The 14,529-nt window shown below is 42.4% G+C and overlaps 1 protein-coding gene across 1 annotated transcript in view; it reads left to right on the top strand.

Moving 5' to 3' along the window:
• The first annotated feature begins 2,761 nt into the window (after positions 1-2,761).
• LOC138389845 (sodium/potassium-transporting ATPase subunit alpha-4) overlaps positions 2,762-14,529 on the top strand; it is a 30,528-nt gene continuing 18,760 nt past the window's right edge. Inside the window, exons 1-7 of the mRNA XM_069478490.1 lie at positions 2,762-2,914; positions 3,118-3,177; positions 5,155-5,358; positions 5,932-6,045; positions 7,654-7,788; positions 8,032-8,149; positions 12,807-13,075. Of these exons, the coding sequence (XP_069334591.1) occupies positions 2,762-2,914; positions 3,118-3,177; positions 5,155-5,358; positions 5,932-6,045; positions 7,654-7,788; positions 8,032-8,149; positions 12,807-13,075 (1,053 nt within the window). The remainder of the gene's footprint in view (positions 2,915-3,117; positions 3,178-5,154; positions 5,359-5,931; positions 6,046-7,653; positions 7,789-8,031; positions 8,150-12,806; positions 13,076-14,529) is intronic.

The following is a 14,529-nucleotide window of genomic DNA, read 5'->3' as shown; positions in this document are numbered from 1 at the left end:
AATAGATAACTGTGATGCTAGCATATTTACCCCAAAGGGTTTTAAACATATCAGACCAAAGTGAAGTTTTCAAAACCTTTTAACATTAAGCTCAAACCTGAAGACCCATCATTCATTCAACATCAATTCAGGAACTATTTGTGGACCAGCTGCTCTGTGCCAAGCACTATTTCAGGAGTTAGGTGTACAGCCATGAATAAGCCAGGAAAGGTCCCTAGGGTCATGGAGAATCAGACAACAAGTCAACAAGACAATAAGCCAACCAGACAAGTCAACAGATAAATAGGATAATTTCAGAGGATGAAAAGTGCTATGAAGACCACAAGTGACAGAGGGCTGGGATGGGAGGGGCTCCTTTGGATTTGGCAATCAGTGAAGACCTCTCCAAACAGGTGGACTTTTGAGCTAAGTTCTGTAGAACAGAACGGAGTTTCCAAAAATAATTTCAATTGATTTTATCTCCATAATGTTGCTTTTGGGAACCTCCCCTGTGCAAGCTTAGGCTAAGTGTTGTCACATAGATGATGTATAGATGAACTTAGCAATTTTAACATTAATTCTAACCTCATTCTTAAGAATTTTGTGATCTACATTAAACACAAAGACTAAGAGAAAATATTTGCAATGTGCATGACAAGAAGTTCCTACAAATCAATATAAAAAAGAAAACAATGGAAAATTGGGCAAGTGATAAAAATGACAATTTACAAAGAGAAATATAAAGTCCAGAAACCCAATAAACATAAGAGAAAATGCTCACATAGACAATAAAGAAATGCAAAATAAAACTACTAGATACCAAAGTTCACCAACTATAATGGCAAAAATGTAAAAGATCAAGGTCATTCAGTGTAATAAAGGTGTGGAGAGTGGACCTTCTTGCATCTTGCTGTTGGGATATAGATCTATGGATAAAGCTCTTTTAAAGAGCAATTGGCAGCGTCTTTTAAGATTTTAAATGGGTGTACCCTATGATTCAGCAATAGGAGTTGATTCTACAGAAATAGAAGCTTAAGGGCCTAAAGATACCTCTATATAAGGATGACACTGTAACAATGTTTTTAATGGTTGAAAATACCCTATAAATCCATTGTAGTGGGGAATGATAGAATAGATCATGTTCAAGACAGAATATAGAATGCCTGGTAGCCACTGAAGAAATAAGTTTTACGTACATGACAGGTTGATAAATGAGAGTTGAATGATTGTACAAAAATTTTTAAATAAACTCTTTTAGATATCTCTTTGTATAAACATAGAAAAAAGACTGGAAGGACACACAGCACATTGTTAATAGCAGTAACTTCAGCAGCGGGGACTCTGAGTCTGGAGGGAGGGATAGTAGGACCTTCAGTTTTTATCTTATACATTTTTAATAGAGAAGAAAAGTCCAATCTATTAAAGAAATAGACTATCATTTATCCTAGCTGGGAAGGGAACATTTCTATTTCTGAATATTGAAGGAGGATTGCATCAGCATCAAGATGGATGTTTTCAGAGATAATCATATTTTTAAGGAAGCATGCCCAACCAAAATGAAATTAAATAAATATCAAACAATAGAAAAGGAAAATGTCTATGACATGTATGATTGAAAAAAATACATAAATGATCGATGGAAATAGATAGATGCTTCAGATCCTTCTTGGAAAGAGGTAGAGTATAATTTACACGTAAAACATACACAGTTAATACAGTCCAATCACCTAGTGAGATGTCAGAGAGAGTGGAAGAGAAAATACATCATTTTAAAGTGAAGAAATATAGTGGTGGCACATGGAAAAGCATACTTCTACTCTCACTGAGAAGAGCTGCACATTAAGCCACAAATAAAACTACTAATACTGAATTCAAGCTATTTATTGCACACATACTATATATGTCAGACACTGTGCTTTATGTAGAGCACCTCACTTTAATTCTTACTCTGGCCACCTTACAAGGTAGACAGTACCCCCTTTACAGATAAGAAAAGAGAGGTACGGAGAGGTTAGGAACTTGTCCAAAGCCACAGAGCTGGCAAGCTGAGGAGCCAGGACTCAAACCCAGGACCGATTCCAAAGCCGGAGATCTGATCTATTCTGCTAGCTGATCTCCTAAGATGAAAAGATCTAACACAACGTTGGTGCAGAAGTGTGCCTCACTAAAAAGCACGCTCACACACAGAGTACCTGCTTTATTTTTTGCCAGCTATCTGGGGTACCTCTAAGCCTCAGAAGTCCGCAGGACTACACAAGGGCCTTGTTCTAGTTTTGTCCTCAGACTGAAATTCTCTCTGCAGTAGTGCCTGCTCCAGTGATCCTCAAAACCAAAGACTGAGACTTCTGGACTCTTGGTTAGAACTTTCATGAGGCCTTTGTGAGGCCAGACCTGGGTGGTTGCCATGGCAATCACAGGGCCCGGGGCTGGGGGGGCTCCCAGCGCCCCTGCTGCTCACTTTGCCTCCTGGCTCCCACTGCATTTGACACCTGCCGAGCACCCTGTGGCATCTTCATCGCTTAGGCATGCCTTTTCCTCTTGTTTCCTGAGGCCCTGGCTCTTCAGCCCCAGGTTCTTCTCATCCCTCACTCCTCACTCCAGACTCTTCCTCCTCCCCTCCCCCTTTTGCACCTCTACCACCTGACCCGCCCTCTCCCTCTGCCCTGCTTCCTTCTCCTCCCCTCTTTTCTCCCCCTCTTTCCTCCAGCTTCCCCCACTCCCCCTCACTCTCTTGGCTTTCTTCCCACCAGCTGAGCTGCGTCAGCTATATCCAAGAATACCTATGGACCCCGGGGGGCAAAAAGGAACGATGACTCCTCAAGCACAGGACCCAAGCCCAAGACCTGAAGGAGGGCATAAATCTAGTAAGCAAAAAAAGAGGAAGAGGAAAAATAAAAAGGGAGACATGGAGGAACTGAAGAAGGAAGTGGTCATGGTAAGAACACCCCAAATGGGTGCTGACACATTGCCCTCTGAAAACACTGCTCAACCTTCAACTTAAATGTCTTTTAACATCTTCCCTTGAGAATTAACCACCCAGGCCAAAGCCATCTCCCTCCTCCAGGATGTTTCTCCCTCTTTCCCTGGAAATGACCTGGGGTCACCGCCTCTCCCTCAGTGACTCTATTGTCCCCTCAGGATGATCACAAATTAACTTTGGAAGAGCTGAGTGCCAAGTATTCCGTGGACCTGACAAAGGTGAGTAAGGATCTCCCTGAGGGAGGCAGAGGGTCTCCGACTCTGACTTTGAGGCTGCCAGGACAAAAGTAGAGCTAGAAATCAAGCCCCCTAACTTCAAGCCCAAAGTTTTACCTTCCACCCTCTGCCTGGACAAGGTCCACAGGACATTACCTAGAAAAAGATGACAATGGTAACGACCCCAAAGAAAGTTGAGCTAGATAAGAGATGAAGGATGGTTTAGGGCAGTGCTTCTCAAGTTGCTTCTCCTTAGGACCCCTTGACACTCATCTTTTATCAAGGATCCAAAAGAGCTTTTGCTTATGTCAGTTACATCTATCCATATTTACCATATTAAAAACTAAAATTGAGAAATTTGAAAAGTATTTCCCAACTTGTTTAAAAATAACAAGAATAAACTCATTATATGTTAGCATAAATAATATATTTGACAGATAACTATATTTTTCAAAACAAAAAAAATTAGTAGCATCTTGCATTTTTGTAAACCTCTTAAATGTCTAGCTTTTTAATAGAAGATAGCTGGATTCTCATACTTTCCTGTGTAGTATTGTGTCATATAGTCTTTGGAAAATTCTACCATACACTCTTAAGAGAATGAGAGTGAAAAAGGGCAAGTGATGGTTTACTGTGAGTAGGAAAACTGATCTTGCAGACCCCCTGAAAGAATCTCAGGACTCCTTGGGTGTTTCGGGGGAGGTTGGGAAGAGGCCAATGGGAATTGGTAGGTTCTATTCCACTATCAGTTTCATTTAAAGGAAAAAGTACATAAGCTGTGCACAAGACTAGAATGAGAATTTATGCATTCATGTCTTTAGTTGTTTTTTTTTTCTATTGCTTTTTTTTTTTAACTGTAGAGGCAAGGTCCCACTAGATTGCCCAGGCTGGTCTTAAACTCCTGGCCTCAGCGATTGTCTCACCTTGGCCTCCCAAAGTGCTGAGATTACAGACGTGAGCCAGCCCATATGTTTAAAATTTTTATGGATACATAATTATTATACATATTTATGGGGTACATGTGATATTTTGACATAAGCATACAATGTGTAATGATCAAATTAGGGTAATTGGGCTATCCATCACCTCAAACATTTATCATTTATTTGTGGTGGGAACATTCCAAATCCGTTCCTCTAGTTATTTTGAAATATACAATCAATTATTGGGATTTGTTTGTTTGTTTTTTGAGACAGGCTCACTCTGTTGCCCAGGCTAGAGTGCCATGGTGGCAGCCTAGCTCACGGCAACCTCAAACTCCTGGGTTCAAGCTATCCTCTTGCCTCAGCCTCCCAAGTAGCTGGGGCTATACAGGCGTGCACCACCACATCCAGCTAATTTTTACTATTTTTAGTAGATATGGGGTCTCGCTCTTGCTCAGGCTGGTCTCAAACTCCTGAGCTCAAGCAATCTTCCCACCTCTGCCTCCCAGAGTGCTAGGATTACAGGCCTGAGTCACCACCCCCGGCCAATTATTGTTAACTCTAGTCACCCTATTATGCTACCAAACACTAGATCTTATTCCCTCTAAGTTGGAGAGTCAAAGTGTGGGTGTCAATATGTTATCAACATTATGTGTTATATCATCATTACATTCGCCCTGCACATTATAATTATCTGTCTATATTCATCTCCCCACTAGTATTCCTTAAGGATAGGGACTATTGTTATTCATGTTGGTAGCCTCAGCACCTTACCACAGTACCAGGTCTCAAGAGAGGTGCTCAAGTTCAAAAAGGTGTGTGAATCAATCCATAAACAAACAAACAAAAACTCTTCCTATTTAAGAATGCTATATGATATCCCTTCTATAATGCAAATTTTAAATTCCACCTTATCTAGGAAGAACTTCCAGACTGACATTCAGAGAGTTTCTTTGGTCTTTAGACACATCCTGGGGCTGTAAACGGTAGGTTCCCTTTGCTATAGCTGCTTCTCTTTTCACAACTCTCTATCTATCCCTATTTCTTCTCCACACAGGGCCATAGCCCCCAAAAGGCAAAGGAAATCCTGATTCGAGATGGACCGAATACACTTACCCCACCACCGACCACTCCAGAATGGATCAAATTCTGTAAACAACTGTTTGGTGGCTTCTCCCTCCTACTATGGACTGGTGCTGGTCTCTGCTTCATAGCCTATGGCATCCAGAAGTATTTCCATGAGGATGCTATGAAAGACAATGTGAGTCTTTTCAACTAATACTGGCAGCCCAGTCTCTGCTCAGCCCGTTGCTCTTCTGCTCAGCAGTCCTCTGGCTCTGAAGTCCTCTGGCCCAAATCCCTAATATTCCCATCACTTTCTAAGAGAGCCCTTGGTCCATCCTGGTTCCCCTCTGCTCCCTGTGATACAGTATTTCCCCCAGAAACTTGCTCTCCTTTGATGATCTTCTCAACTGATCATCAGAGCATTTTTCAGTCTCTTTCTCTTCCCCACAATTTTAACCTCTTCATCTCCTTCCTCCTGGCCCCCCTCACCGTCCACTCCCCACCCCATGAACAGCCTTCCTGGAAAGAAAGATATAGGTCTTCTCTGACTTGGGATTTTGCTGACAGCTCACCACAGCTCAGGGTTCCTTCACCAGGAAGCCAAGAGTGCTGGCCCAATCTCAGATTCTTCTCAACCCCCTCTGCTTGCCAACTCAGTCCTATGGTTTCTTATGCCCAGAGAAACTGCTGTTACCCTTGCAAGATGATTTTCTGAGGATGAAGAGGAAGAGATGGACCCACTGACAAACGCTTTCTTTCCCCACCCTAGCTGTACCTGGGAATTGTACTATCTGTCGTGGTGATCATCACTGGCTGCTTCTCCTACTACCAGGAGGCCAAGAGCTCCAAGATCATGGAGTCTTTTAAGAACATGGTGCCGCAGGTAGGGTTGGTGTGGGAGGGTCTAGTGAGAGGAGGTGTAGAACGTAGCCTAATACACAACTACAAATTCCCGTAGAGAATTATATCCTACAATGAGTGAGCTGAGTGAGGCTGGTGATAAGGCCTTAAAAGTGCCCAGAAAAGCTGTGAAACCCTGACAAAGACACAACATAACCTATGAAGTAGTCTGGTCTGGAGGGAATAATCTGAATCTAATGAGGAAACACCATACAAACCTCAAATGAGAACATTCTATTGTTTAGAAAGGCAAGTGTTGGTGGGGAGGCTGGATTCTTCCAATGTCGATGACATTAAAGACAAAAAACAGCTGTGGGAATGCTCCAGATCAAAGGAGGCTAAAGGGACATGAAAACTAACTGTAGTACCTGGCCCTGGACCTTATTCTGTGTCAGAGGGGAAAGTAATGCTTTACAGAATATATTGGGTCAATTGACAAAACTGGAATACGGACGGTAAAGTAGTATATCAATGTGAAACTTACTGAAATTGATAACTGTATTGTGTTTAAGAGAATATCTTATTCTTGGGAAATGCACACTGAAATATTTAGGATAAAAGATCATGATGTGTGTAACTTACTCTCAAATAGTTCAGGGGAAAAATTATACACACATAGAAACAGAGAACAAATGATAAAACAAATAGGGTGAAATGTTAATAGTCGAATCTGGGTAGAGGTTATAAAGATGTTTTTGGTACTATTTTTATTCTGGCAACTTTTCTGAAAGTTTAAAATTATTTTTCAATTAAATGTTTTTTAAAGGTACCTGGAAGAAATATGACAGTATAAGGGTTCTTAGGCTGGAAACTTGGAAAGGAAGATGCTCCACAGTTTACCAATGATCACATCTAGCATTATAGCCCAGGATTTTCTTCCTCCTTTGGTATCAAAATAACCTAATTCTTTCCTTAGGCAAGAGTTTTGGGACAAAGTGTTCTGGTGGTTTTGAACTAGGAGCTTGGAGATTATCAGTTAGCTTTTGCTGCCTAACAAAACACCTCAAAGCTCAGTGGCTTAAAACAACAAACATCCTCTTTCTCACAGTTCTCTGGCTGGGCTGTTGTTCTGGCCTGGGCTGAGCTGAGTTGATGCTGGATGGTCAGAGACAACTTCATTCACAGGTCTGGGGCCTCAGCTGAGATGACTGAGACAGCTGGGGCCTTCTCTTCTTGATCTCTCTTCTTCCAGGAGGCTAGCTTCAGTTTGTTCACATGGTAGCAGAGGCATTCCCAACAACAACAGGGCAAGCCTCAACATGAAAGCACTTTTTAAACCTCTGCTCACATCACATTTGCTAATGTTCTATGGTCCAAAGCAAATCCCATGGCCAAGCTTAGGGCTCAGGGGTGGAGAGATAGACTCCCACCTTTTAATCTGAACAGCACCAAAGTTACATTGCAAAGGGCCCTGCAGACATCAACGGTAGGAATTTGCAGTCTACCAAAGACACCTTCAAGAATGATGTGGTGGGTGACAGTAAGAAAGGGGAGTAAGAAGGAAGGAGACAAGGAATAGGGGAGTATAGGCTAGGAGTAGGATGGGGGAAGCAGAAAGTGTTGGAAATGACCCTGCACTATCCTCCCATAGCAAGCTCTGGTAATTCGAGGTGGAGAGAAAATGCAGATTAATGTGGAAGACGTGGTGTTGGGAGACCTGGTCGAAGTGAAGGGTGGAGACAGAATCCCTGCTGACCTCCGGCTTATCTCTGCACAAGGATGTAAGGTGAGGGGATGTGGAAAGCTATGGGACCATGCCAAGCATGGTCTTGAGGCACAGTAGGGACCTATTCAGAACTTTGAGAAGTTACAAGTGCAAATTTGTTGGCAACAACAACGTGGTGGTGTGTAAATTTGCTTCTCTCTGTATGTAGTGATGGTGGTGACAGATAAAGATATGTTGTCTTTATAAATGAATCTGCCTTTTTTCCCATGCTCACCTTATGACCCATCCTTTCTCCCATACCAGGTAGACAACTCATCCTTGACTGGGGAGTCAGAGCCCCAGTCCCGCTCCCCTGATTTCACCCATGAGAACCCTCTGGAGACCCGAAACATCTGCTTCTTTTCCACCAACTGTGTGGAAGGTGAATATCGCATCATAAGTAGCATAGATTCAAAAGTATGGACCAAAACAGAAAGATTTCAATGACTATCTTCTAAAGCTAGTGGGGTAGGTAAGAGCTAGTAAATAGTCTATGTTCTCCGTCACCCATGAGCTGTATGTCATTTGGTGAAAGGTCAAAGCCACCATTTCCACATTTGCGCAATGATGATACTAAAAGTTGTTACCCAATAGATTTTTGTGTGGCTTGAGATAATATGTATAAAATGTTCGGCACAAGGCCTAATACATTGTAAGTGACCTATAATTGTTAGCTATTATTCTAGAGAGTGAATGGACTATGCTCTATGAGCTGAAAATGGCACAGATCATAGGAAAATTATTCAGCCCTGCTAGGTCATTCTTTTCCTAAGGTAAACCCAAACTTCTAACTAGTCCTCTCTCCAAGAGAGGATATTGGCATTGGAAATTGGATTTACCAGAGATGCCACTTAGACTTTGCCACTCAAACTTTGGCTTTGCTCCCAGAACCTAGAACATCATTTAACGGGGAGGTGCTTCTGGCCAAAGTGATATCAAGGGGCCGGGTGTGGTGACTAACAGCGTAATCCCAGTGCTTTAGGGGGGCAAGGAGGGAGGATTGCTTGAGGCCAGGAGTTTGAGACCAGCCTGGGCAACATAGCAAGAGCCCATCTCTACCAAATGTGTGTATGTGTATATATATATATATATATATATATATATATATATATATCCAGGCATAGTAGTGTGCCCCTGTAGTCCCAGATACTCAGGAGACTGAGGTGGAACAATTGCTTGAGCCCAGATGTTTGAGGCTGCAGTGAGCTATGATTGTGGCACGGCATTCCAGCCTGGGTGACAGAGGGAGAATCTGTCTCTACAACAAACAAACAAAAAAACAGATAATAAGGGACTCAATATCACTATGTCAATCTCTTTTGCCCTTTCCGTTTAAGGAGGCCTGAAGACTCCCTGAAACACACTTGAAAAACCATTATTCATGCTTAAGAATAAATTTTTGAGTATATAGAAATAGATATTTTTTATTGAATGCATAGATAGATAGATGTGTCAAGCACGATAGATATTATTTCTCTGAGTCTCACAAAGCTGTACCATGTTGTGATAGGGATATGTAAAATTATCCCTATTTTACATATGAAAGACTCAGGTTCAAAGAAATTAAGTGCTGTGCCCAAGAGTACAACTCAACAGAAAAGATAAAGTCAGGGATGTTAAAGCAGGTCTGTCTCCAAAGTCCATGCTTTTTCTGCAGACCCTGTTCTGCACTAAAAGATTGCTAATGACTTCTCTGGTAATCAAAGTATTTAATTTGAAAATGCCTTAAAGGATAAGAGTAATGTTAAGATTGGATAGATTATCATAAAGAATCCAGCTGGAAAATAAAATATACATATTAAAATAATTTTTAAAAAATCGATTGGACAGAAAGATGCAAGTTGGTGAACTTTCTCCAAAGACACTAGATTTCTACTATTCATATTAGATTTTAGGAAGAAATTTGCCAAGATTTGCTCTTCCAAAGTAGGTTTTTCACCAGCTCAGTATATACTTCAGATAATGGGAATGGGGGAAAGTGGTTGGTGGCATTCCATCAGGGAAACAAGGGTCTGTTTAGGTGGAAAAGGGTTTTATATGAGACTAATGGAAGCCAAGATGTGGCCAAGAGTGTGGGACTAAGTTGAAGGAGCTCTTGACTGTTGAATTGAAACATTTCTCTGCAATTTACAAACTAGTAGCACAACTTTAACCTTTACCCTTGCCTCCCAGCCCTCATCACTGTGGACCTTGATGAGGCTGTGGTTCAAACATCTCTCTTTGAGTTCTCATGTGTTGTCAAGGGAGCCTAAGCTATTTCTCTGGCAATATATGGAAGGTGTATAAAGGAGCCAGTTTGGCCTGGGATGTGGGATGTTTGGCCTTTTCAACCTTTAATAGGTTGATGTCAACATACCCCGTCTCTAGACATATTGGGATTAGGTATTCCCTGTCTCCAGGCATGAGGAAACCATAGCAGAAGGAATAAAAATGAAGAACGGGACTAAACCGTGGCAAAAGATAGGTATAGATGACACCATACTCTCTACTCACCCTCCCACCCCACCAAAACCATGAAACCCTTTCAGCATCTCTCTAGTATTTTTGTATCTTCTTTCCATAAGGTCCAATGGATGCCTGTGGCAACCAGTTTGAAGCTCATCTATAGAGTTCTTCATACTGTGAACCTTTCTAGAATTCCTTCTCCACAAAAACATGGACCTGACCTGTCTGCTGTATGAGTAGGACCCTGCTCTCAGACTCATAGAGCTGTAGCTGACCTTAGAAATGGAGACCACCAACTGCTCTATGCTACAATGTTCTTGGGAGCGGAAAGATTAGAGCTGCCCCTCCTAGGTCACATGTATGATTTTATATTGGTCCTTCTGGAGACCCTAAACTTGTCTAAATGAAGAGAAGAAAGAAACTAATATTTGGGCGCCCACTCTGTGCCCAATCCTCTTCTTTTACAAACATTTAATTCTCACAGTTTTGTAGGTGCTTTCATCCCATTTTAAAGATGAGGTAGCCTGAGTTCTAGGGATTTTAAGTAAGTTTCCCTAGGGAAAAGAGTTAATAATGTGGAATGTTGAACTTCCAGCCCTGAGTCTTTCTGCTTTTAGAATAAGCGCTATTCCTGTATGTTGCTTTTTTTTTTTTTTTTTTGACTGATTCTCTGACTTTAATGGTAGAAATTTCAATCATTATGGTAAAGCAAGAAGAATTATTTTAAGCAAAGAGTCTTGTCGTGCAGCTCATTTCAAGCCATGTAGATAAGTGGCCAGTGTCATACATGTGTAAAGCCAAACATGATGTCCAGGCTGCCCTTCTGACTCAGGGGGTGGTGCTACTGGAGAGAAAAGCAGGACCTTGGCAAGCTCAGGAGCCCAGCTGTTATGGCCTGTGCTACCCAGCAGAGGTCAGACTGACTCCAGCCAGCAAGGCAGGGAGGGGGCTCAGGTTAAAGCAGGCTTTCTCAACTCCTGACATTTGGGGCTGGATAATTCTTTGCTGTGGGGGGAGGGGAGGGCTGTGCTGTGCATTGTAGGATGCTTAGTAGCATCCCTGGCTTCCACCTACTAGATGCCAGTAGCAGCCTTCTTCCAACCCCATTGTGATAACGAAAAATGTCACCAAACATTGCCAAATGTCCCTAGGAGTTGGGGGGCAGGGTGGGAATTGCCTCCATTTGAGAACTACTGGGTTAGAGGATAAACAGATGTTGGCACATAGGATTCTACCAGACGGGTAACCACTATTCATGGGGATCTAGAAACTACTCAGCTGCTGAGGGCAAAGCAAGAAATATACAAGCAATAGAAGATATTGGATTAAGTGTAATGAAGGCTTTCTTGACAGTGAAGACAATTAGCAATACAATTAGGTGTCTCTGGAGAACTGTGAAATCTCTTCAGAGATTTTTCAGACTAGGAGACCTTTATTTGTATAAACTAAATATAAGGAGAATAGAACATAATGACCTCCCAGAGGGCCTTGAGTTTCCAATTTGTTTTTGACCATTGACAGTTTTCTCTTTGTAGGACCCAAACCCAACAGGCTTTCCAACTCAGACTTGACATGTCTTGAGTGACTATGTCTGATAAAAAATAACAAAAACAGTTTCTGTTTTTCTCTCTCTCTAAAGTCACTCTGACCACAGAACACTTGTGTCCAACATGCGTGAGGATTTCTCCCACCAACAACCAATTCCCCAGAAGACACCAACTGGGTGTCCTATAATTTAATTCAGTTCTTACACTATCTACCTGGAGATAGCATCAGATCCCACAGGTTGAGGACTCAGTCCCGCAAGACTGCCCCCAACTTCAGACACCAGTTGCAAGTCTGAGGTTGTGACCTATACTTCTGACTGACCATCTGTAAATCAGGGTTCCCACAGCCCTTTCCTTGGGTTTGGTTAATTTGCTAGGATAGCTCACAGAACTCAGGAAAACACTTTACTTACATTTACCCAGTTACTATAAAGGATACCAATGAACAGCCAGATGGAAGGGCATAGGGCAATGCATGTGGGAAGGGGTGTGGAGGAGCTTCCATGCCCTCTCCAGTCCGGGTGGCTACCCTTGGGCACCTCCACATGGTCATCCACCCAGAAGCTCTTCAAACCCAGTCCTTTGGGTTTATCATGCAGGCTTCATTACATAGGCATGGTTGATTACATTATTGGCCATTGGTGATCAGCTCAACCTTCGGCTCCTCTCCCCTCTCCAGAGGTCAGGGGGTGGTGCTGAACATCCTAGCTCTCTAATCCCACACTTTGCTCCCCTGGCAACCAACCCCCATAGTGTGGCTGTCCAGGAACCCACCAAGAATTACCTCATTAGGGCAAAGATCCTCCTATCGCACAGGGATAGGAGTTCCGTGTCAGACATTCCTATCACTTAGGGAATTATAAAGGTCTTGGGAGATCTTTGTTAGGAACCTGGGTCAAAGATCAAACATTAGAACAAGAGATTCTCCTAGCACCCCTATCTTCAAGGATTTCAGGAGCTCTATGTCAGGAACTAAGGACAGAGACCAATATATACACTTCTTATTATGTCACAATATCACATTGTTCTTTCCCCTTTCATCCACAGGAACAGCCCGGGGTATCGTGATTGCAACAGGAGACGACACAGTGATGGGCAGAATTGCCACCCTGACATCGGGCCTGACAGTTGGCAAGACCCCCATTGCTGCTGAGATTGAACACTTCATCCATCTGATCACTGCGGTGGCCATCTTCCTCGGTGTCACTTTTTTTGGGCTCTCACTTATCTTGGGCTATGGCTGGCTGGAGGCTGTCATTTTTCTTATTGGCATCATTGTGGCCAATGTGCCTGAGGGGCTATTGGCCACTGTCACTGTGAGTAGACAGGGTTGAAGATGGCCTTAGGACAAACCACCCCAGGGAAATGAAATCACTTGTGTCTCTTTTGTTGTTGAACCTCTCAAATGCAGAATATTCCTGCATGTATACAGGTGTCAAAGATAATTTAGCTCCCAATATTACATTGACTTCCTCTGCCCATATTTTCTGGGGCTTTCTCTTTCTCTTCAATGAGATAGGAAGGAAGTTTTGACGGAAAAAACATTGGATTATAAGTCACCAGGAGTGAGTTCTAGTTCTGGCTGCACTGTTTGGTGAACTTGTCCAAATCACTTAACATCTCCAGGCCTCAATTTATTCATCAGCTTATAGAGGAAGATTAATTTAGAATTATAGAATCTTACTGGAAAGGATGTCAAAGGTCACATAAATTCAACCTTTCAACCCATGCTGAATATTCTCTAAAACTGCTGTCCCCAACCCTCAGGGCGGACCAGTACCCGCTGGGCAAGGGCCAGTGGAAGTTTCATATGTATTTCTGTATTTACAGCCCTTCCCATCACTTGCGTCACCACCTAAGCTCCGCCTCTCCTTCCCCACTCCCCAGTCCCTGGAAAAATTGTCTTCCATTAAACCAGTCCCTGGTGGCAAAAAGGTTTGAGATGCTGCTCGAAAAAATCCAAGGAAGATGACTATGATTTCTAGTGGGAATAATAAGGAGTGGGAAGCCCAGTCCTTTATGTCTCGGTTCATTTCATTGTTGGATTGCTCTAGTTAAATTTCATTGTGTTGAGCAGAAATATGATTCCCTGTTTGGTCCTAGTTTTGCCAGTTGAATAGACATAAAATAAGTCAATTCTTTCTCTTCTACGGACTAGCCCTTTAGCTTTCTGATGGTTGCTGTGAAGTCCCCTCAAACTCTCTGGGTAGAAGGTGAAATGATACCCTTTCCCTTAGCCATTCTTCCTGTGGCACGGTCTTCAGACTGCTTGTCTTGCTGATCACCTGTTTGGGGTATGCTCCAGTTTATCAATATTCTTCTTAACATAGAAATGAGAATAATGCTCAGGGTATGTTTGGACTAGCATGAAAACATTAGGACCAGTGATAATTATGTAAATAAATTATAACCCCTAATCCTACCATTAGAATTCCATACTCACATAATCACAGCCTAAGAATTCATTAGCTTTTAAAACAACCTTGCTATATACCTGGCTTACCCTGAATTTACGATCAACAAAAATCTTTTGGCTTAAATAATTTCTCAAGTCCTTTTCAGTGCTGTGAAATTCCTTACAACATCATCATTAACTGTTCCCCATTCTTTATTTAAACTACTGGTACAACACCCCCCCCCACCCCTCACATAGCATTTTTTTTCCAAGACAGAGTCTCGCTCCATTGCCCTGAGTAGAGTGCAGTGGCATCAGCCTAGCTCACAGCAACCTCAAACTCCTGGGCTCCTGCCTCAGCCTCCCGAGTAGCTG

This window comes from Eulemur rufifrons, chromosome 8 (genome assembly GCF_041146395.1).
Source record: "Eulemur rufifrons isolate Redbay chromosome 8, OSU_ERuf_1, whole genome shotgun sequence".
Classification (NCBI taxonomy): Eukaryota; Metazoa; Chordata; class Mammalia; order Primates; family Lemuridae; genus Eulemur; species Eulemur rufifrons.
The sequence above is the reverse complement of the archived record's forward strand: the minus strand, read 5'-3'. Positions and strand labels throughout refer to the sequence as shown.